Raw genomic sequence first — 26,314 nt, 5'->3', positions numbered from 1 at the left:
TGGGTTCACATTATGCAGTCTCCTTCACACGTGGGTTCCCATTATGCTGTCTCCTTCACACCTGGGTTCCCATTATGCTGTCTCCTTCACACCTGGGTTCACATTATGCTGTCTCCTTCACACCTGGGTTCCCATTATGCTGTCTCCTTCACACCTGGGTTCCCATTATGCTGTCTCCTTCACACCTGGTTTCACATTATGCTGTCTCCTTCACACCTGGGTTCCCATTATGCTGTCTCCTTCACATCTGGGTTCCCATTATGCTGTCTCCTTCACACCTGGTTCCCATTATGATGTCTCCTTCACACCTGGCTTCCCATTATGCTGTCTCCTTCACATCTGGGTTCCCATTATGCTGTCTCCTTCACACCTGGGTTCCCATTATGCTGTCTCCTTCACACCTGGGTTCTCATTATGCTGTCTCCTTCACACCTGGTTCCCATTATGCTGTCTTCTTCACACCTGGGTTCCCATTATGCTGTCTCCTTCACACCTGGGTTCCCATTATGCTGTCTCCTTCACACCTGGGTTCACATTATGCAGTCTCCTTCACACCTGGGTTCCCATTATGCTGTCTCCTTCACATCTGGGTTTATGCTGTCTCCTTCACACCTGGGTTCACATTATGCTGTCTCCTTCACACCTGGGTTCTCATTATGCTGTCTCCTTCACACCTGGGTTCCCATTATGGTGTTTCCTTCACACCTGGGTTCCCATTATGCTGTCTCCTTCACACCTGGTTTCACATTATGCTGTCTCCTTCACACCTGGGTTCACATTATGCTGTCTCCTTCACACCTGGTTTCACATTATGCTGTCTCCTTCACACCTGGTTTCACATTATGCTGTCTCCTTCACACCTGGTTTCACATTATGCTGTCTCCTTCACACCTGGGTTCCCATTATGCTGTCTCCTTCACACCTGGGTTCCCATTATGCTGTCTCCTTCACACCTGGTTTCACATTATGCTGTCTCCTTCACACCTGGGTTCACATTATGCTGTCTCCTTCACACCTGGGTTCACATTATGCTGTCTCCTTCACACCTGGGTTCCCATTATGCTGTCTCCTTCACACCTGGGTTCCCATTATGCTGTCTCCTTCACACCTGGGTTCCCATTATGCTGTCTCCTTCACACCTGGGTTCACATTATGCTGTCTCCTTCACACCTGGGTTCCCATTATGCTGTCTCCTTCACACCTGGGTTCACATTATGCTGTCTCCTTCACACCTGGGTTCACATTATGCTATCTCCTTCACACCTGGTTCCCATTATGCTGTCTCCTTCACACCTGGGTTCCCATTATGCTGTCTCCTTCACACCTGGATTCACATTATGCTGTCTCCTTCACACCTGGGTTCACATTATGCTGTCTCCTTCACACCTGGGTTCACATTATGCTGTCTCCTTCACACCTGGGTTCCCATTATGCTGTCTCCTTCACACCTGGGTTCACATTATGCTGTCTCCTTCACACCTGGGTTCCCATTATGCTGTCTCCTTCACACCTGGGTTCCCATTATGCTGTCTCCTTCACACCTGGGTTCCCATTATGCTGTCTCCTTCACACCTGGGTTCACATTATGCTGTCTCCTTCACACCTGGGTTCACATTATGCTGTCTCCTTCACACCTGGGTTCCCATTATGCTGTCTCCTTCACACCTGGGTTCCCATTATGCTGTCTCCTTCACACCTGGGTTCACATTATGCTGTCTCCTTCACACCTGGGTTCACATTATGCTGTCTCCTTCACACCTGGGTTCCCATTATGCTGTCTCCTTCACACCTGGGTTCCCATTATGCTGTCTCCTTCACACCTGGGTTCCCATTATGCTGTCTCCTTCACACCTGGGTTCCCATTATGCTGTCTCCTTCACACCTGGGTTCCCATTATGCTGTCTCCTTCACACCTGGGTTCCCATTATGCTGTCTCCTTCACACCTGGGTTCCCATTATGCTGTCTCCTTCACACCTGGGTTTCCATTATGCTGTCTCCTTCACACCTGGGTTTCCATTATGCTGTCTCCCTCACACCTGGGTTCACATTATGCTGTCTCCTTCACACCTGGGTTCCCATTATGCTGTCTCCTTCACACCTGGGTTCCCATTATGCTGTCTCCTTCACACCTGGGTTCCCATTATGCTGTCTCCTTCACACCTGGGTTCCCATTATGCTGTCTCCTTCACACCAGGTTTCTAATTATGCTGTCTCGCTCACACCTGGGTTCCCATTATGCTGTCTCCTTCACATCTGGGTTCCCATTATGCTGTCTCCTTCACACCTGGGTTCCCATTATGCTGTCTCCTTCACACCTGGGTTCCCATTATGCTGTCTCCTTCACACCTGGTTCTCATTATGCTGTCTCCTTCACACCTGGGTTCCCATTATGCTGTCTCCTTCACACCTGGGTTCCCATTATGCTGTCTCCTTCACACCTGGGTTCCCATTATGCTGTCTTCTTCACACCTGGTTCCCAATATGATGTCTCCTTCACAACTGGTTCCCATTATGCTGTCTCCTTCACACCTGGATTCCCATTATGCTGTCTCCTTCACACCTGGGTTCCCATTATGCTGTCTCCTTCACACCTGGTTCCCATTATGCTGTCTCGTTCACACCTGGGTTCCCATAACGCTGTCTCCTTCACACCTGGTTCCCATTATGCTGTCTCCTTCACACCTGGTTTCACATTATGCTGTCTCCTTCACACCTGGTTCCCATTATGCTGTCTCCTTCACACCTGGGTTCCCATTATGCTGTCTCTTTCACACCTGGTTCCCATTATGCTGTCTCCTTCACACCTGGGTTCCCATTATGCTGTCTCCTTCACACCTGGGTTCCCATTATGCTGTCTCCTTCACACCTGGGTTCCCATTATGCTGTCTCCTTCACACCTGGGTTCCCATTATGCTGTCTCCTTCACACCTGGTTCCCATTATGCTGTCTCCTTCACACCTGGGTTCCCATTATGCTGTCTCCTTCACACCTGGGTTCCCATTATGCTGTCTCCTTCACACCTGGGTTCCCATTATGCTGTCTCCTTCACACCTGGTTTCACATTATGCTGTCTCCTTCACACCTGGGTTCACATTATGCTGTCTCCTTCACACCTGGGTTCCCATTATGCTGTCTCCTTCACACCTGGGTTCCCATTATGCTGTCTCCTTCACACCTGGGTTCCCATTATGCTGTCTCCTTCACACCTGGTTTCACATTATGCTGTCTCCTTCACACCTGGGTTCCCATTATGCTGTCTCCTTCACACCTGGTTTCACATTATGCTGTCTCCTTCACACCTAGTTTCACATTATGCTGTCTCGTTCACACCTGGGTTCCCATTATGCTGTCTCCTTCACACCTGGGTTCACATTATGCTGTCTCCTTCACACCTGGGTTTCCATTATGCTGTCTCCTTCACACCTGGGTTCCCATTATGCTGTCTCCTTCACACCTGGGTTCACATTATGCTGTCTCCTTCACACCTGGGTTCACATTATGCTGTCTCCTTCACACCTGGGTTCCCATTATGCTGTCTCCTTCACACCTGGGTTCCCATTATGCTGTCTCCTTCACACCTGGGTTCACATTATGCTGTCTCCTTCACACCTGGGTTCACATTATGCTGTCTCCTTCACACCTGGGTTCACATTATGCTGTCTCCTTCACACCTGGGTTCCCATTATGCTGTCTCCTTCACACCTGGGTTCACATTATGCTGTCTCCTTCACACCTGGGTTCACATTATGCTGTCTCCTTCACACCTGGTTTCACATTATGCTGTCTCCTTCACACCTGGTTTCACATTATGCTGTCTCCTTCACACCTGGTTTCACATTATGCTGTCTCCTTCACACCTGGTTTCACATTATGCTGTCTCCTTCACACCTGGGTTCACATTATGCTGTCTCCTTCACACCTGGGTTCTCATTATGCTGTCTCATTCACACCTGGGTTCCCATTATGCTGTCTCCTTCACACCTGGGTTCACATTATGCTGTCTCCTTCACACCTGGGTTCACATTATGCTGTCTCCTTCACACCTGGGTTCCCATTATGCTGTCTCCTTCACACCTGGGTTCCCATTATGCTGTCTCCTTCACACCTGGGTTCACATTATGCTGTCTCCTTCACACCTGGGTTCACATTATGCTGTCTCCTTCACACCTGGTTTCACATTATGCTGTCTCCTTCACACCTGGGTTCCATTATGCTGTCTCCTTCACACCTGGGTTCCCATTATGCTGTCTCCTTCACACCTGGGTTCCCATTATGCTGTCTCCTTCACACCTGGGTTCCCATTATGCTGTCTCCTTCACACCTGGGTTCCCATTATGCTGTCTCCTTCACACCTGGGTTCCCATTATGCTGTCTCCTTCACACCTGGTTTCACATTATGCTGTCTCCATCACACCTGGGTTCCCATTATGCTGTCTCCTTCACACCTGGGTTCACATTATGCTGTCTCCTTCACACCTGGGTTCCCATTATGCTGTCTCCTTCACACCTGGGTTCCCATTATGCTGTCTCCTTCACACCTGGGTTCCCATTATGCTGTCTCCTTCACACCTGGGTTCCCATTATGCTGTCTCCTTCACACCTGGGTTCTTATGCTGTCTTTCACACCTGGGTTCACATTATGCTGTCTCCTTCACACCTGGGTTCCCATTATGCTGTCTCCTTCACACCTGGGTTCCCATTATGCTACCTGGGTTCCATTATGCTGTCTCCTTCACACCTGGGTTCACATTATGCTGTCTCCTTCACACCTGGGTTTCCATTATGCTGTCTCCTTCACACCTGGGTTCCCATTATGCTGTCTCCTTCACACCTGGGTTCACATTATGCTGTCTCCTTCACACCTGGGTTCCCATTATGCTGTCTCCTTCACACCTGGGTTCCCATTATGCTGTCTCCTTCACACCTGGGTTCACATTATGCTGTCTCCTTCACACCTGGGTTCCATTATGCTGTCTCCTTCACACCTGGGTTCCCATTATGCTGTCTCCTTCACACCTGGTTTCACATTATGCTGTCTCCTTCACACCTGGGTTTCCATTATGCTGTCTCCTTCACACCTGGTTTCACATTATGCTGTCTCCTTCAAACCTGGGTTCCCATTATGCTGTCTCCTTCACACCTGGGTTCCCATTATGCTGTCTCCTTCACACCTGGGTTCCCATTATGCTGTCTCCTTCACACCTGGGTTCCCATTATGCTGTCTCCTTCACACTTGGGTTCCCATTATGCTGTCTCCTTCACACCTGTTTCACATTATGCTGTCTCCTTCACACCTGGTTCACATTATGCTGTCTCCTTCACACCTGGGTTCCCATTATGCTGTCTCCTTCACACCTGGGTTCACATTATGCTGTCTCCTTCACACCTGGGTTCACATTATGCTGTCTCCTTCACACCTGGGTTCACATTATGCTGTCTCCTTCACACCTGGGTTCCCATTATGCTGTCTCCTTCACACCTGGGTTCACATTATGCTGTCTCCTTCACACCTGGGTTCACATTATGCTGTCTCCTTCACACCTGGGTTCACATTATGCTGTCTCCTTCACACCTGGGTTCCCATTATGCTGTCTCCTTCACACCTGGGTTCACATTATGCTGTCTCCTTCACACCTGGGTTCACATTATGCTGTCTCCTTCACACCTGGGTTTCACATTATGCTGTCTCCTTCACACCTGGGTTCACATTATGCTGTCTCCTTCACACCTGGGTTTCACATTATGCTGTCTCCTTCACACCTGGGTTCACATTATGCTGTCTCCTTCACACCTGGGTTCACATTATGCTGTCTCCTTCACACCTGGGTTCCCATTATGCTGTCTCCTTCACACCTGGGTTCACATTATGCTGTCTCCTTCACACCTGGGTTCACATTATGCTGTCTCCTTCACACCTGGGTTCCCATTATGCTGTCTCCTTCACACCTGGGTTCACATTATGCTGTCTCCTTCACACCTGGTTTCACATTATGCTGTCTCCTTCACACCTGGGTTCCCATTATGCTGTCTCCTTCACACCTGGGTTCACATTATGCTGTCTCCTTCACACCTGGGTTCCCATTATGCTGTCTCCTTCACACCTGGGTTCACATTATGCTGTCTCCTTCACACCTGGGTTCCCATTATGCTGTCTCCTTCACACCTGGGTTCCCATTATGCTGTCTCCTTCACACCTGGGTTCACATTATGCTGTCTCCTTCACACCTGGGTTCACATTATGCTGTCTCCTTCACACCTGGGTTCCCATTATGCTGTCTCCTTCACACCTGGGTTCCCATTATGCTGTCTCCTTCACACCTGGGTTCCCATTATGCTGTCTCCTTCACACCTGGGTTCCCATTATGCTGTCTCCTTCACACCTGGGTTCCCATTATGCTGTCTCCTTCACACCTGGGTTCCCATTATGCTGTCTCCTTCACACCTGGGTTCACATTATGCTGTCTCCTTCACACCTGGGTTCCCATTATGCTGTCTCCTTCACACCTGGGTTCCCATTATGCTGTCTCCTTCACACCTGGGTTCCCATTATGCTGTCTCCTTCACACCTGGGTTCCCATTATGCTGTCTCCTTCACACCTGGGTTCCCATTATGCTGTCTCCTTCACACCTGGGTTCCCATTATGCTGTCTCCTTCACACCTGGGTTCCCATTATGCTGTCTCCTTCACACCTGGGTTCCCATTATGCTGTCTCCTTCACACCTGGGTTCCCATTATGCTGTCTCCTTCACACCTGGGTTCCCATTATGCTGTCTCCTTCACACCTGGGTTCCCATTATGCTGTCTCCTTCACACCTGGGTTCACATTATGCTGTCTCCTTCACACCTGGGTTCCCATTATGCTGTCTCCTTCACACCTGGGTTCACATTATGCTGTCTCCTTCACACCTGGGTTCACATTATGCTGTCTCCTTCACACCTGGGTTCACATTATGCTGTCTCCTTCACACCTGGGTTCCCATTATGCTGTCTCCTTCACACCTGGGTTCACATTATGCTGTCTCCTTCACACCTGGGTTCCCATTATGCTGTCTCCTTCACACCTGGGTTCACATTATGCTGTCTCCTTCACACCTGGGTTCACATTATGCTGTCTCCTTCACACCTGGGTTCACATTATGCTGTCTCCTTCACACCTGGGTTCCCATTATGCTGTCTCCTTCACACCTGGGTTCACATTATGCTGTCTCCTTCACACCTGGGTTCCCATTATGCTGTCTCGTTCACACCTGGGTTCCCATTATGATGTCTCCTTCACACCTGGGTTCACATTATGCTGTCTCCTTCACACCTGGTTTCACATTATGCTGTCTCCTTCACACCTGGTTTCACATTATGCTGTCTCTTTCACACCTGGGTTCACATTATGCAGTCTCCTTCACAAGTGGGTTCCCATTATGCTGTCTCCTTCACACCTGGGTTCCCATTATGCTGTCTCCTTCACACCTGGGTTCACATTATGCTGTCTCCTTCACACCTGGGTTCACATTATGCTGTCTCCTTCACACCTGGGTTCCCATTATGCTGTCTCCTTCACACCTGGGTTCACATTATGCTGTCTCCTTCACACCTGGGTTCACATTATGCTGTCTCCTTCACACCTGGGTTCCCATTATGCTGTCTCCTTCACACCTGGGTTCCCATTATGCTGTCTCCTTCACACCTGGGTTCACATTATGCTGTCTCCTTCACACCTGGGTTCACATTATGCTGTCTCCTTCACACCTGGGTTCCCATTATGCTGTCTCCTTCACACCTGGGTTCCCATTATGCTGTCTCCTTCACACCTGGGTTCCCATTATGCTGTCTCCTTCACACCTGGGTTCCCATTATGCTGTCTCCTTCACACCTGGGTTCCCATTATGCTGTCTCCTTCACACCTGGGTTCCCATTATGCTGTCTCCTTCACACCTGGGTTCCCATTATGCTGTCTCCTTCACACCTGGGTTCCCATTATGCTGTCTCCTTCACACCTGGGTTCCCATTATGCTGTCTCCTTCACACCTGGGTTCCCATTATGCTGTCTCCTTCACACCTGGGTTCCCATTATGCTGTCTCCTTCACACCTGGTTTCACATTATGCTGTCTCCTTCACACCTGGGTTCCCATTATGCTGTCTCCTTCACACCTGGGTTCCCATTATGCTGTCTCCTTCACACCTGGGTTCCCATTATGCTGTCTCCTTCACACCTGGGTTCACATTATGCTGTCTCCTTCACACCTGGGTTCCCATGCTGTCTCCTTCACACCTGCCCATTATGTGTCTCCTTCACACCTGGGTTCACATTATGCTGTCTCCTTCACACCTGGGTTCACATTATGCTGTCTCCTTCACACCTGGGTTCACATTATGCTGTCTCCTTCACACCTGGGTTCACATTATGCTGTCTCCTTCACACCTGGGTTTCCATTATGCTGTCTCCTTCACACCTGGGTTCACATTATGCTGTCTCCTTCACACCTGGGTTCACATTATGCATCTCCTTCACACCTGGGTTCCCATTATGCTGTCTCCTTCACACCTGGGTTCACATATGCTGTCTCCTTCACACCTGGGTTCCATTATGCAGTCTCCTTCACACCTGGGTTCCCATTATGCTGTCTCCTTCACACCTGGGTTCCCTGTCTCCTTCACACCTGGGTTCCATTATGCTGTCTCCTTCACACCTGGTTTCACATTATGCTGTCTCCTTCACACCTGGGTTCCCATTATGCTGTCTCCTTCACACCTGGGTTCCCATTATGCTGTCTCCTTCACACCTGGGTTCCCATTATGCTGTCTCCTTCACACCTGGGTTCCCATTATGCTGTCTCCTTCACACCTGGGTTCACATTATGCTGTCTCCTTCACACCTGGGTTCCCATTATGCTGTCTCCTTCACACCTGGGTTCACATTATGCTGTCTCCTTCACACCTGGGTTCCCATTATGCTGTCTCCTTCACACCTGGGTTCACATTATGCTGTCTCCTTCACACCTGGTTTCACATTATGCTGTCTCCTTCACACCTGGGTTCACATTATGCTGTCTCATTCACACCTGGGTTCCCATTATGCTCCTTCACACCTGGGTTCCTTATGCTGTTTCCTTCACACCTGGGTTCCCATTATGCTGTCTCCTTCACACCTGGGTTCATTATGCTGTCTCCTTCACACCTGGGTTGCCATTATGCTGTCTCCTTCACACCTGGGTTTCCATTATGCTGTCTCCCTCACACCTGGGTTCACATTATGCTGTCTCCTTCACACCTGGGTTCCCATTATGCTGTCTCCTTCACACCTGGGTTCCCATTATGCTGTCTCCTTCACACCTGGGTTCCCATTATGCTGTCTCCTTCACACCTGGGTTCACATTATGCTGTCTCCTTCACACCTGGGTTCCCATTATGCTGTCTCCTTCACACCTGGGTTCCCATTATGCTGTCTCCTTCACACCTGGGTTCACATTATGCTGTCTCCTTCACACCTGGGTTCCCATTATGCTGTCTCCTTCACACCTGGGTTCCCATTATGCTGTCTCCTTCACACCTGGGTTCCCATTATGCTGTCTCCTTCACACCTGGGTTCACATTATGCTGTCTCCTTCACACCTGGGTTCACATTATGCTGTCTCCTTCACACCTGGTTTCACATTATGCACTCCTTCACACCTGGGTTCCCATTATGCTGTCTCCTTCACACCTGGTTTCCCATTATGCTGTCTCCTTCACACCTGGGTTCACAGTATGCTGTCTCCTTCACACCTGGGTTCCCATTATGCTGTCTCCTTCACACCTGGGTTCCCATTATGCTGTCTCCTTCACACCTGGTTTCACATTATGCTGTCTCCTTCACACCTGGGTTCCCATTATGCTGTCTCCTTCACACCTGGGTTCCCATTATGCTGTCTCCTTCACACCTGGTTCCCATTATGCTGTCTCCACACCTGGGTTCCCATTATGCTGTCTCCTTCACACCTGGGTTCCCATTATGCTGTCTCCTTCACACCTGGTTCACATTATGCTGTCTCCTTCACACCTGGGTTCCCATTATGCTGTCTCCTTCACACCTGGGTTCACATTATGCTGTCTCCTTCACACCTGGGTTCCCATTATGCTGTCTCCTTCACACCTGGGTTCCCATTATGCTGTCTCCTTCACACCTGGGTTCCCATTATGCTGTCTCCTTCACACCTGGTTCCCATTATGCTGTCTCCTTCACACCTGGGTTCCCATTATGCTGTCTCCTTCACACCTGGGTTCCCATTATGCTGTCTCCTTCACACCTGGGTTCCCATTATGCTGTCTCCTTCACACCTGGTTTCACATTATGCTGTCTCCTTCACACCTGGTTTCACATTATGCTGTCTCCTTCACACCTGGGTTCACATTATGCCTCCTTCACACCTGGGTTCACATTATGCAGTCTCCTTCACACCTGGGTTCCCATTATGCTGTCTCCTTCACACCTGGGTTCCCATTATGCTGTCTCCTTCACACCTGGGTTCACATTATGCAGTCTCCTTCACACCTGGGTTCCCATTATGCTGTCTCCTTCACACCTGGGTTCCCATTATGCTGTCTCCTTCACACCTGGGTTCACATTATGCTGTCTCCTTCACACCTGGGTTCCCATTATGCTGTCTCCTTCACACCTGGGTTCCCATTATGCTGTCTCCTTCACACCTGGGTTCCCATTATGCTGTCTCCTTCACACCTGGTTCCCATTATGCTGTCTCCTTCACACCTGGGTTCCCATTATGCTGTCTCCTTCACACCTGGGTTCCCATTATGCTGTCTCCTTCACACCTGGGTTCCCATTATGCTGTCTCCTTCACACCTGGGTTCCCATTATGCTGTCTCCTTCACATCTGGGTTCCCATTATGCTGTCTCCTTCACACCTGGGTTCCCATTATGCTGTCTCCTTCACACCTGGGTTCCCATTATGCTGTCTCCTTCACACCTTGGTTCACATTATGCAGTCTCCTTCACACCTTGGTTCCCATTATGCTGTCTCCTTCACATCTGGGTTTATGCTGTCTCCTTCACACCTGGGTTCACATTATGCTGTCTCCTTCACACCTGGGTTCTCATTATGCTGTCTCCTTCACACCTGGGTTCCCATTATGCTGTTTCCTTCACACCTGGGTTCCCATTATGCTGTCTCCTTCACACCTGGGTTCCCATTATGCTGTCTCCTTCACACCTGGGTTCCCATTATGCTGTCTCCTTCACACCTGGGTTCCCATTACTTTGTATAATCTAAAAATGTCACATATTCATACAATGTCTATTGTCAGTCAATAATTTCTAAAAATTAATTTACACATTGCAGTATACCAGTTAAAAATAGATGACATATATGAAACAGTAGCAAAGCTATCAGTGTATATACACTGAGAGGTGTGTATCTATCAGTGTATATATACTGAGAGGTGTGTATCTACCAATGTATATATACTGAGAGGTGTGTATCTACCAGTGTATATATACTGAGAGGTGTGTATCTACCAATGTATATATACTGAGAGGTGTGTATCTACCAATGTATATATACTGAGAGGTGTGTATCTTTCAGTGTACATACAGTGAGATGTGTGTATCTATCAGTGTATATATACTGAGATGTGTATATATACTGAGAGGTGTGTATCTACCAGTGTATATATACTGAGATGTGTGTATCTACCAGTGTATATATATTGAGAGGTGTGTATCTATCAGTGTATATACACTGAGAGGTGTGTATCTATCAGTGTATATACACTGAGAGGTGTGTATCTATCAGTGTATATACACTGAGAGGTGTGTATCTATCAGTGTATATACACTGAGAGGTGTGTATCTATCAGTGTATATACACTGAGAGGTGTGTATCTATCAGTGTATATACACTGAGAGGTGTGTATCTATCAGTGTATATACACTGAGAGGTGTGTATCTATCAGTGTATATACACTGAGAGGTGTGTATCTATCAGTGTATATACACTGAGAGGTGTGTATCTATCAGTGTATATACACTGAGAGGTGTGTATCTATCAGTGTATATACACTGAGAGGTGTGTATCTATCAGTGTATATACACTGAGAGGTGTGTATCTATCAGTGTATATACACTGACAGGTGTGTATCTATCAGTGTATATACACTGAGAGGTGTGTATCTATCAGTGTATATACACTGAGAGGTGTGTATCTATCAGTGTATATACACTGAGAGGTGTGTATCTATCAGTGTATATACACTGAGAGGTGTGTATCTATCAGTGTATATACACTAAGAGGTGTGTATCTATCAGTGTATATACACTGAGAGGTGTGTATCTATCAGTGTATATACACTGAGAGGTGTGTATCTATCAGTGTATATACACTGAGAGGTGTGTATCTATCAGTGTATATACACTGACAGGTGTGTATCTATCAGTGTATATACACTGAGAGGTGTGTATCTATCAGTGTATATACACTGAGAGGTGTGTATCTATCAGTGTATATACACTGAGAGGTGTGTATCTATCAGTGTATATACACTGAGAGGTGTGTATCTATCAGTGTATATACACTGAGAGGTGTGTATCTATCAGTGTATATACACTAAGAGGTGTGTATCTATCAGTGTATATACACTGAGAGGTGTGTATCTATCAGTGTATATACACTAAGAGGTGTGTATCTATCAGTGTATATACACTGAGAGGTGTGTATCTATCAGTGTATATACACTGAGAGGTGTGTATCTATCAGTGTATATACACTGAGAGGTGTGTATCTATCAGTGTATATACACTGAGAGGTGTGTATCTATCAGTGTATATACACTAAGAGGTGTGTATCTATCAGTGTATATACACTGACAGGTGTGTATCTATCAGTGTATATACACTAAGAGGTGTGTATCTATCAGTGTATATGCACCGAGAGGTGTGTATCTATCAGTCAGTGAATATACACTGAGAGGTGTGTATCTATCAGTGTATATACACCGAGAGGTGTGTATCTATCAGTGTATATACACTGAGAGGTGTGTATCTATCAGTGTATATACACTGAGAGGTGTGTATCTATCAGTGTATATACACTGAGAGGTTTATATCTATCAGCGTATATGCACCGAGAGGTGTGTATCTATCAGTGTATATACACCGAGAGGTGTGTATCTATCAGTGTATATACACTGAGAGGTGTGTATCTATCAGTGTATATACACTGAGAGGTGTGTATCTATCAGTGTATATACACTGAGAGGTTTATATCTATCAGAGAGAGAGGTGTGTATCTATCAGTGTATATACACCGAGAGGTGTGTATCTATCAGTGTATATACACCGAGAGGTGTGTATCTATCAGTGTGTATACACTGAGAGGTTTGTATCTATCAGTGTATATACACTGAGAGGTTTGTATCTATCAGTGTATATACACCGAGAGGTGTGTATCTATCAGTGTATATACACTGAGAGGTTTATATCTATCAGTGTATATGCACCGAGAGGTGTGTATCTATCAGTGTATATACACTGAGAGGTGTGTATCTATCAGTGTATATACACCGAGAGGTGTGTATCTATCAGTGTGTATACACTGAGAGGTTTGTATCTATCAGTGTATATGCACCGAGAGGTGTGTATCTATCAGTGTATATACACCGAGAGGTGTGTATCTATCAGTGTATATACACTGAGAGGTTTGTATCTATCAGTGTATATACACCGAGAGGTGTGTATCTATCAGTGTATATACACTGAGAGGTTTATATCTATCAGTGTATATGCACCGAGAGGTGTGTATCTATCAGTGTATATACACCGAGAGGTGTGTATCTATCAGTGTGTATACACTGAGAGGTTTGTATCTATCAGTGTATATGCACCGAGAGGTGTGTATCTATCAGTCAGTGTATATACACTGAGAGGTGTGTATCTATCAGTGTATATACACTGAGAGGTTTATATCTATCAGTGTATATACACTGAGAGGTGTGTATCTATCAGTGTATATACACTGAGAGGTGTGTATCTATCAGTGTATATACACTGAGAGGTGTGTATCTATCAGTGTATATACACTGAGAGGTTTATATCTGTCAGTGTATATGCACCGAGAGGTGTGTATCTGTCAGTGTATATACACTGAGAGGTTTATATCTGTCAGTGTATATGCACCGAGAGGTGTGTATCTGTCAGTGTATATACACTGAGAGGTTTATATCTGTCAGTGTATATACACTGAGAGGTGTGTATCTGTCAGTGTATATACGCTGATATGTGTGCATCTATCGGTGTATACACACTGAGATGTGTGTATCTATCAGTGTATATACACTGAGAGGTGTGTATCTATCAGTCAGTGTATATACACTGAGAGGTGTGTATGTGTCAGTGTATATACACTGAAGTAAGTAAGTAAGTAACTAAGTAAGTTTATTCAGGTATACACAAATACAGTTACATAGAATTATCATACATAGCAGCATATGTGTAGAGAACCTAGGATAACCCAAAAAAGTCAGAGTGACTTATTTCCATTGGGGTCCTTGAAGGGTGTGTATCTGTGTGTATATACACCAAGAGGTGTGTATCTGTGTGTATATACACCAAGAGGTATGTATCTGTGTGTATATACACCAAGAGGTGTGTATCTGTGTGTATATACACCAAGAGGTATGTATCTGTGTGTATATACACCAAGAGGTGTGGAACAAACTCCCAGGTAGCTTGATTGATTGGTCAGGAACTGCACCCTGTCATGGGTCTTAATCTTAGGATGACCTGTCTTAGGATCTCAAAGGAGATGTGTTTGAGAATCTGAGGTTGATAACTACTGCGGTTGTACCTGTACCTGTACCTGTACCTGTACCTGTACCTGTACCTGTACCCGTGATTAGGGTCTTGCTGGGGTCCTTGTGCGTTCTACTGCAAAACAATATGTACCGCATTTGAGGCCATAAGCTTCCTAATGGTTGCCTCTGCCCCCGTGTTGGGCGGTCTGCTACATTTGTTAACAAACGCATGGACTCTGTTATGTCCATCATGCATATATTCAAGATCTTCATAATAATTGTAACTATCTTCTCGTTTTCTACTGAGTGCATCAAGTCACCTCAGTGAAGCACGTGATTGTCGACATTTGATGGCTCATGGGTAATACGGCTTGCTCTGTTCTCTTGAGCTACAGCGCTCTTCATTGGTGGCTGTTGTGGTACTAGAGAAAATGCATTGGCGGTATTCTGTTGCTGCAGCATGGGGCTTGCTGGTTTCTGTTGTGGGGTGGGAGTTTGAGCTAAGTATCGGGAGCCGGCTGTGCATGGGTGACATTGTTAAGTTTCCTCCGTCGGTATGGCCGGGAAAGTGGCCCTGGGTTTTTTGATATTGTAGCCTCCTCTGGACGAGGCTGCTGCTCAGTGGTGACGGCTCTACTTGATATTAGAGGCTGGACAACCGAAGTTTTCCATGCTGCACTGACCCGGCGGGGCCTCCGAACCGCGGCATGATGCTTCTTGCCGCAGTTCGGACGCCGAGGTTCCATAACCTCACCTCCCTCTCTTTAGGTAACCCACACAGTCTTGGGTGGGGTGAGACCCACTGCAGTTGGTGCGATTTTCGTAAATTGACATCGAGCGCCTGAGGTGATTGTACCTAAGTCACCTGAAACAATCATTAGGTATCTTCAGTGAAGCAAGAACGTGTGAATTGGACCTGCCTAGCATGCACCAATAGGTCTACTGCATTGAGTTTCTCGTAGTCTATAAGTTTAAATGATCGAACTTGACTAATCAAGCAGACGAAATAGGAACTGATATTTCATTAGCAGACATAATAAGAGTAGACCAAACGGGAAGTAATGTTTCACCTTAATCCTGATATTTGTTATTTTTGGAAGCTTCTCACTAGTTGTTGTGATAAACAACGCTTCCTCCTGTGACAGCCGCAGCCAGAGACATGGGCAGTGATGAAGTGGATCATGGGGACACCCTTCGTGCTCTCTGCCAACCTTCACGGCGGAGACCTGGTAGCTAACTACCCCTACGACGCCTCACGCTCCGGGGCAGCACAGGAGTACGCCTACAGCCCTGACGACAGCACCTTCAGGTAGGTCATTACCCGACGACAGCACCTTCAGGTAGGTCATTACCAGACGACAGCACCTTCAGGTAGGTCATTACCCGACGACAGCACCTTCAGGTAGGTCATTACCAGACGACAGCAACTTCAGGTAGGTCATTACCCGACGACAACACCTTCAGGTAGTTCATTACCAGACGACAACACCTTCAGGTAGGTCATTACCAGACGACAGCACCTTCAGGTAGTTCATTACCAGACGACAGCACCTTCAGGTAGGTCATTACCAGACGACAGCACCTTCAGGTAGGTCATTACCAGACGACAGCACCTTCAGGTAGGTCATTACCAGACGACAGCACCTTCAGGTAGGTCATTACCAGACGACAGCACCTTCAGGTAGGTCATTACCAGACGACAGCACCTTCAGGTAGTTCATTACCAGACGACAGCACCTTCAGGTAGGTCATTACCAGACGACAGCATCTTCAGGTAGGTCATTACCCGACGACAACACCTTCATGTAGGTCATTACCAGACGACAGCACCTTCAGGTAGGTCATTACCAGACGACAGCAACTTCAGGTAGGTCATTACCCGACGACAACACCTTCATGTAGGTCATTACCCGACGACAACACCTTCACGTAGGTCATTACCAGACGACAACACCTTCAGGTAGGTCATTACCAGACGACAGCACCTTCAGGTAGTTCATTACCAGACGACAGCACCTTCAGGTAGTTCATTACCAGAAGACAGCACCTTCAGGTAGTTCATTACCAGACGACAGCATCTTCAGATAAGTCATTACTCGACGACAACACCTTCAGGTAGGTCATTACCAGACGACAGCACCTTCAGGTAGGTCATTACCAGACGACAGCACCGTCAGGTAGGTCATTACCAGACGACAGCACCTTCAGGTAGTTCATTACCAGACGACAGCACCGTCAGGTAGTTCATTACCAGAAGACAGCACCTTCAGGTAGTTCATTACCAGACGACAGCATCTTCAGATAAGTCATTACTCGACGACAACACCTTCAGGTAGGTCATTACCAGACGACAGCACCTTCAGGTAGTTCATTACCAGACGACAGCACCGTCAGGTAGGTCATTACCAGACGACAGCACCTTCAGGTAGTTCATTACCAGACGACAGCACCGTCAGGTAGTTCATTACCAGACGACAGCACCTTCAGGTAGGTCATTACCAGACGACAGCACCGTCAGGTAGTTCATTACCAGACGACAGCACCTTCAGGTAGTTCATTACCAGACGACAGCACCTTCAGGTAGGTCATTACCAGACGACAGCACCTTCAGGTAGTTCATTACCAGACGACAGCACCTTCAGGTAGGTCATTACCAGACGACAGCACCTTCAGGTAGTTCATTACCAGAAGACAGCACCTTCAGGTAGTTCATTACCAGACGACAGCATCTTCAGATAAGTCATTACTCGACGACAACACCTTCAGGTAGGTCATTACCAGACGACAGCACCTTCAGGTAGTTCATTACCAGACGACAGCACCTTCAGGTAGTTCATTACCAGAAGACAGCACCTTCAGGTAGTTCATTACCAGACGACAGCACCGTCAGGTAGGTCATTACCAGACGACAGCACCTTCAGGTAGTTCATTACCAGACGACAGCACCGTCAGGTAGTTCATTACCAGACGACAGCACCTTCAGGTAGGTCATTACCAGACGACAGCACCGTCAGGTAGTTCATTACCAGACGACAGCACCTTCAGGTAGTTCATTACCAGACGACAGCACCTTCAGGTAGGTCATTACCAGACGACAGCACCGTCAGGTAGTTCATTACCAGACGACAGCACCTTCAGATAGGTCATTACCAGACGACAGCACCGTCAGGTAGTTCATTACCAGACGACAGCACCTTCAGGTAGTTCATTACCAGACGACAGCACCTTCAGGTAGGTCATTACCAGACGACAGCACCGTCAGGTAGTTCATTACCAGACGACAGCACCTTCAGGTAGTTCATTACCAGACGACAATACCTTTAGGTAGTTCATTACCAGACGACAGCACCTTCAGGTAGGTCATTACCAGAGGACAACACCTTCAGGTAGGTCATTACCAGATGACAGCACCTTCAGGTAGTTCATTACCAGACGACAGCACCTTCAGGTAGGTCATTACCAGACGACAGCACCTTCAGATAGGTCATTACTCGACGACAACACCTTCAGGTAGGTCATTACCCGAAGACAACACCTTAACGTAGGTCATTACCAGACGACAGCACCTTCAGGTAGGTCATTACCAGACGACAGCACCTTCAGATAGGTCATTACTCGACGACAACACCTTCATGTAGGTCATATCCCGACGACAACACCTTCACGTAGGTCATTACCAGACGACAGCACCTTCAGGTAGGTCATTACCAGACGACAGCGCCTTCAGGTAGTTCATTACCAGACGACAGCACCTTCAGATAGGTCATTACTCGACGACAACACCTTCAGGTAGGTCATTACCAGACGACAGCACCTTCAGGTAGGTCATTACCAGACGACAGCACCTTCAGGTAGTTCATTACCAGACGAGAGCACCTTCAGGTAGTTCATTACCAGACGACAGCACCTTCAGTTAGTTCATTACCAGACGACAGCACCTTCAGTTAGTTCATTACCAGACGACAGCACCTTCAGGTAGGTCATTACCAGACGACAACACCTGCAGGTAGGTCATTACCAGACGACAACATCTTCAGGTAGGTCATTACCAGACGACAGCACCTTCAGGTAGTTCATTACCAGACGACAGCACCTTCAGGTAGTTCATTACCAGATGACAGCACCTTCAGGTAGGTCATTACCAGACGACAACACCTTCAGGTAGGTCATTACTAGACGACAACACCTTCAGGTAGGTCATTACTAGACGACAACACCTTCAGGTAGGTCATTACCAGACGACAACACCTTCAGGTAGGTCATTACCAGACGACAACACCTTCAGGTAGGTCATTACCAGACGACAACACCTTCAGGTAGGTCATTACCAGACGACAGCACCGTCAGGTAGTTCATTACCAGACGACAGCACCTTCAGGTAGGTCATTACCAGACGACAGCACCTTCAGGTAGGTCATTACCAGACGACAGCACCTTCAGGTAGTTCATTACCAGATGACAGCACCTTCAGGTAGGTCATTACCAGACGACAGCACCTTCAGGTAGTTCATTACCAGACGACAGCACCTTCAGGTAGGTCATTACCAGACGACAGCACCTTCAGGTAGTTCATTACCACACGACAGCACCTTCAGGTAGTTCATTACCAGACGACAGCACCTTCAGGTAGTTCATTACCAGACGACAGCACCTTCAGGTACGTCATTACCAAACGACAGCACCTTCAGGTAGGTCATTACCAGACGACAGCACCTTCAGGTAGTTCAATACAAGACGACAACACCTTCAGGTAGTTCATTACCAGACGACAGCACCTTCAGGTAGTTCATTACCAGACGACAGCACCTTCAGGTAGTTCATTACCAGACGACAGCACCTTCAGGTAGTTCATTACAAGACGACAACACCTTCAGGGAGTTCATTACCAGACGACAGCACCTTCAGGTAGTTCATTACCAGACGACAGCACCTTCAGGTAGTTCATTACCAGACGACAACACCTTCAGGTAGGTCATTACCAGACCAACACCTTCAGGTAGGTCATTACCAGACGACAGCACCTTCAGGTAGTTCATTACCAGACGACAGCACCTTCAGGTAGTTCATTACCAGACGACAACACCTTCAGGTAGTTCATTACCAGACGACAGCACCTTCAGGTAGGTCATTACCAGACGACAACATCTTCAGGTAGGTCATTACCAGACGACAACACATGCAGGTAGGTCATTACTAGACGACAACACCTTCAGGTAGGTCATTACTAGACGACAACACCTTCAGGTAGGTCATTACCAGACGACAACACCTTCAGGTAGGTCATTACCAGACGACAACACCTTCAGGTAGGTCATTACCAGACGACAGCACCGTCAGGTAGTTCATTACCAGACGACAGCACCTTCAGGTAGGTCATTACCAGACGACAGCATCTTCAGGTAGGTCATTACCAGACGACAGCACCTTCAGGTAGTTCATTACCAAATGACAGCACCTTCAGGTAGTTCATTACCAGACGACAGCACCTTCAGGTAGGTCATTACCAGACGACAACACCTGCAGGTAGGTCATTACCAGACGACAACATCTTCAGGTAGGTCATTACCAGACGACAGCACCTTCAGGTAGTTCATTACCAGACGACAGCACCTTCAGGTAGTTCATTACCAGATGACAGCACCTTCAGGTAGGTCATTACCAGACGACAACACCTTCAGGTAGGTCATTACTAGACGACAACACCTTCAGGTAGGTCATTACTAGACGACAGCACCTTCAGGTAGGTCATTACCAGACGACAACACCTTCAGGTAGGTCATTACCAGACGACAACACCTTGAGGTAGGTCATTACCAGACGACAACACCTTCAGGTAGGTCATTACCAGACGACAGCACCGTCAGGTAGTTCATTACCAGACGACAGCACCTTCAGGTAGGTCATTACCAGACGACAGCATCTTCAGGTAGGTCATTACCAGACGACAGCACCTTCAGGTAGTTCATTACCAGATGACAGCACCTTCAGGTAGTTCATTACCAGACGACAGCACCTTCAGGTAGTTCATTACCAGACGACAGCACCTTCAGGTAGGTCATTACCAGACGACAGCACCTTCAGGTAGTTCATTACCACACGACAGCACCTTCAGGTAGTTCATTACCAGACGACAGCACCTTCAGGTAGTTCATTACCAGACGACAGCACCTTCAGGTACGTCATTACCAAACGACAGCACCTTCAGGTAGGTCATTACCAGACGACAGCACCTTCAGGTAGTTCAATACAAGACGACAACACCTTCAGGTAGTTCATTACCAGACGACAGCACCTTCAGGTAGTTCATTACCAGACGACAGCACCTTCAGGTAGTTCATTACCAGACGACAGCACCTTCAGGTAGTTCATTACAAGACGACAACACCTTCAGGGAGTTCATTACCAGACGACAGCACCTTCAGGTAGTTCATTACCAGACGACAGCACCTTCAGGTAGTTCATTACCAGACGACAACACCTTCAGGTAGGTCATTACCAGACCAACACCTTCAGGTAGGTCATTACCAGACGACAGCACCTTCAGGTAGTTCATTACCAGACGACAGCACCTTCAGGTAGTTCATTACCAGACGACAACACCTTCAGGTAGTTCATTACCAGACGACAGCACCTTCAGGTAGGTCATTACCAGACGACAACATCTTCAGGTAGGTCATTACCAGACGACAACACCTGCAGGTAGGTCATTACTAGACGACAACACCTTCAGGTAGGTCATTACCAGACGACAACACCTTCAGGTAGGTCATTACCAGACGACAACACCTTCAGGTAGGTCATTACCAGACGACAACACCTTCAGGTAGGTCATTACCAGACGACAGCACCGTCAGGTAGTTCATTACCAGACGACAGCACCTTCAGGTAGGTCATTACCAGACGACAGCATCTTCAGGTAGGTCATTACCAGACGACAGCACCTTCAGGTAGTTCATTACCAGATGACAGCACCTTCAGGTAGTTCATTACCAGACGACAGCACCTTCAGGTAGGTCATTACCAGACGACAACATCTTCAGGTAGGTCATTACCAGACGACAACACCTTCACGTAGGTCATTACCAGACGACAGCACCTTCAGGTAGTTCATTACCAGACGACAGCACCTTCAGGTAGGTCATTACCAGACGACAGCACCTTCAGGTAGTTCATTACCAGACGACAGCACCTTCAGGTAGGTCATTACCAGACGACAGCACCTTCAGGTAGTTCATTACCAGACGACAGCACCTTCAGGTAGGTCATTACCAGACGACAGCACCTTCAGGTAGGTCATTACCAGACGACAGCACCTTCAGGTAGTTCATTACCAGACGACAACACCTTCAGGTAGTTCATTACCAGACGACAGCACCTTCAGGTAGGTCATTACCAGACGACATCTTTAGGTAGGTCATTACCAGACCAACACCTTCAAGTAGGTCATTACCAGACGACAGCACCTTCAGGTAGGTCATTACCAGACGACAACACCTTCAGGTAGGTCATTACCAGACGACAACACCTTCAGGTAGGTCATTACCAGACCAACACCTTCAGGTAGGTCATTACCAGACGACAGCACCTTCAGGTAGGTCATTACCAGACTACAACACCTTCAGGTAGGTCATTACCAGACTACAGCACCTTTAGGTAGGTCATTACCAGACTACAGCACCTTCAGGTAGTTCATTACCAGACGACAGCACCTTCAGGTAGTTCATTACCAGACGACAGCACCTTCAGGTAGTTCATTACCAGACGACAGCACCTTCAGGTAGGTCATTACCAGACGAGAGCACCTTCAGGTAGTTCATTACCAGACGACAGCATCTTCAGGTAGTTCATTACCAGTCGACAGCACCTTCAGGTAGTTCATTACCAGACGACAGCACCTTCAGGTAGTTCATTACCAGACGACAGCACCTTCAGGTAGTTCATTACCAGTCGACAGCACCTTCAGGTAGTTCATTACCAGACGACAGCACCTTCAGGTAGTTCATTACCAGTCGACAGCACCTTCAGGTAGTTCATTACCAGACGACAGCACCTTCAGGTAGTTCATTACCAGACGACAGCACCTTCAGGTAGGTCATTAATAGAGGACAACACCTTCAGGTAGGTCATTACCAGACGACAACACCTTCAGGTAGGTCATTACCAGACCAACACCTTCAGGTAGGTCATTACCAGACGACAGCACCTTCAGGTAGGTCATTACCAGACGACAGCACCTTCAGGTAGGTCATTACCAGACCAACACCTTCCGGTAGGTCATTACCAGACGACAACACCTTCAGGTAGGTCATTACCAGACCAACACCTTCAGGTAGGTCAATACCAGACGACAGCACCTTCAGGTAGGTCATTACCAGACGACAACACCTTCAGGTAGGTCATTACCAGACGACAACACCTTCAGGTAGGTCATTACCAGACGACAGCACCTTCAGGTAGGTCATTACCAGACGACAACACCTTCAGGTAGGTCATCACCAGATGACAGCACCTTCAGGTAGTTCATTACCAGACGACAGCACCTTCAGGTAGGTCATTACCAGACGACAACACCTTCAGGTAGGTCATTACCAGACGACAACAACTTCAGGTAGGTCATTACCAGACGACAACACCTTCAGGTAGGTCATTACCAGACGACAGCACCTTCAGGTAGGTCATTACCAGACGACAACACCTTCAGGTAGGTCATTACCAGACGACAGCACCTTCAGGTAGGTGATTACCAGACGACAGCACCTTCAGGTAGGTGATTACCAGACGACAGCACCTTCAGGTAGGTGATTACCAGACGACAGCACCTTCAGGTAGGTGATTACCAGACGACAGCACCTGCAGGTAGGTCATTACCAGACGACAACACCTTCAGGTAGGTCATTACCAGATGACAACACCTTCAGGTAGTTCATTACCAGACGACAGCACCTTCAGGTAGGTCATTACCAGACGGCAACACCTTCAGGTAGTTCATTACCAGACGACAGCACCTTCAGGTAGGTCATTACCAGACGACAACACCTTCAGGTAGGTCATTACCAGACGACAACACCTTCAGGTAGGTCATTACCAGACGACAACACCTTCAGGTAGGTCATTACCAGACGACAACACCTTCAGGTAGGTCATTCCCTGACGACAACACCTTCAGGTAGGTCATTACCAGACGACAACACCTTCAGGTAGGCCATTACCAGACGACAACACCTTCAGGTAGGTCATTACCAGACGACAGCACCTTCAGGTAGGTCATTACCAGACGACAACACCTTCAGGTAGGTCATTACCAGACGACAACACCTTCAGGTAGGTCATTACCAGACGACAGCACCTTCAGGTAGGTCATTACCAGACGACAACACCTTCAGGTAGGTCATCACCAGATGACAGCACCTTCAGGTAGTTCATTACCAGACGACAGCACCTTCAGGTAGGTCATTACCAGACGACAACACCTTCAGGTAGGCCATTACCAGACGACAACACCTTCAGGTAGGTCATTACCAGACGACAACACCTTCAGGTAGGCCATTACCAGACGACAACACCTTCAGGTAGGTCATTACCAGACGACAAGACCTTCAGGTAGGCCATTACCAGACGACAACACCTTCAGGTAGGTCATTACCAGAAGACAACACCTTCAGGTAGGTCATTACCAGACGACAACACCTTCAGGTAGGCCATTACCAGACGACAGCACCTTCAGGTAGTTCATTACCAGATGACAGCACCTTCAGGTAGGTCATTACCGGACGACAACACCTTCAGGTAGTTCATTCCCAGACGACAACACCTTCAGGTAGGTCATTCCCAGACGACAACACCTTCAGGTAGGTCATTACCAGACGACAACATCTTCAGGTAGTTCATTACCAGATGACAGCACCTTCAGGTAGTTCATTACCAGACGACAGCACCTTCAGGTAGTTCATTACCAGACGACAGCACCTTCAGGTAGGTCATTACCAGACGAGAGCACCTTCAGGTAGTTCATTACCAGACGACAGCACCTTCAGGTAGTTCATTACCAGTCGACAGCACCTTCAGGTAGTTCATTACCAGACGACAGCACCTTCAGGTAGTTCATTACCAGACGACAGCACCTTCAGGTAGTTCATTACCAGACGACAGCACCTTCAGGTAGGTCATTACCAGACGAGAGCACCTTCAGGTAGTTCATTACCAGACGACAGCATCTTCAGGTAGTTCATTACCAGTCGACAGCACCTTCAGGTAGTTCATTACCAGACGACAGCACCTTCAGGTAGTTCATTACCAGACGACAGCACCTTCAGGTAGTTCATTACCAGTCGACAGCACCTTCAGGTAGTTCATTACCAGACGAGAGCACCTTCAGGTAGTTCATTACCAGACGACAGCACCTTCAGGTAGTTCATTACCAGTCGACAGCACCTTCAGGTAGTTCATTACCAGACGACAGCACCTTCAGGTAGTTCATTACCAGACGACAGCACCTTCAGGTAGGTCATTAATAGAGGACAACACCTTCAGGTAGGTCATTACCAGACGACAACACCTTCAGGTAGGTCATTACCAGACCAACACCTTCAGGTAGGTCATTACCAGACGACAGCACCTTCAGGTAGGTCATTACCAGACGACAACACCTTCAGGTAGGTCATTACCAGACGACAACACCTTCAGGTAGGTCATTACCAGACGACAACACCTTCAGGTAGGTCATTACCAGACGACAGCACCTTCAGGTAGGTCATTACCAGACGACAACACCTTCAGGTAGGTCATTACCAGACGACAGCACCTTCAGGTAGGTCATTACCAGACGACAACACCTTCAGGTAGGTCATTACCAGACGACAGCACCTTCAGGTAGGTCATTACCAGACGACAGCACCTTCAGGTAGGTCATTACCAGACGACAACACCTTCAGGTAGGTCATTACCAGATGACAACACCTTCAGGTAGGTCATTGCCAGACGACAGCACCTTCAGGTAGGTCATTACCAGACGGCAACACCTTCAGGTAGTTCATTACCAGACGACAGCACCTTCAGGTAGGTCATTACCAGACGACAACACCTTCAGGTAGGTCATTACCAGACGACAACACCTTCAGGTAGGTCATTACCAGACGACAACACCTTCAGGTAGGCCATTACCAGACGACAACACCTTCAGGTAGTTCATTCCCAGACGACAACACCTTCAGGTAGGTCATTCCCTGACGACAACACCTTCAGGTAGGTCATTACCAGACGACAACACCTTCAGGTAGGCCATTGCCAGACGACAACACCTTCAGGTAGGTCATTCCCAGACGACAACACCTTCAGGTAGGTCATTACCAGACGACAGCACCCTCAGGTAGGTCATTCCCAGACGACAACACCTTCAGGTAGGTCATTACCAGACGACAACACCTTCAGGTAGGCCATTACCAGACGACAACACCTTCAGGTAGGTCATTCCCTGACGACAACACCTTCAGGTAGGTCATTACCAGACGACAACACCTTCAGGTAGGCCATTGCC

The 26,314-nt window shown here is 47.7% G+C and overlaps 1 protein-coding gene across 1 annotated transcript in view; it reads left to right on the top strand.

The window, feature by feature from the left end:
• Positions 1-26,314, top strand: part of LOC138853133 (carboxypeptidase E-like) — a 164,446-nt gene that overhangs the window by 81,296 nt on the left and 56,836 nt on the right. The window contains exon 6 of the mRNA XM_070088070.1: positions 15,927-16,090. Within this exon, the coding sequence (XP_069944171.1) occupies positions 15,927-16,090 (164 nt within the window). The remainder of the gene's footprint in view (positions 1-15,926; positions 16,091-26,314) is intronic.

This window comes from Cherax quadricarinatus, chromosome 23 (assembly GCF_038502225.1).
Source record: "Cherax quadricarinatus isolate ZL_2023a chromosome 23, ASM3850222v1, whole genome shotgun sequence".
Classification (NCBI taxonomy): Eukaryota; Metazoa; Arthropoda; class Malacostraca; order Decapoda; family Parastacidae; genus Cherax; species Cherax quadricarinatus.
Note: the sequence above shows the minus strand (reverse complement) of the source record. Positions and strands in the feature narration are given on the sequence as shown.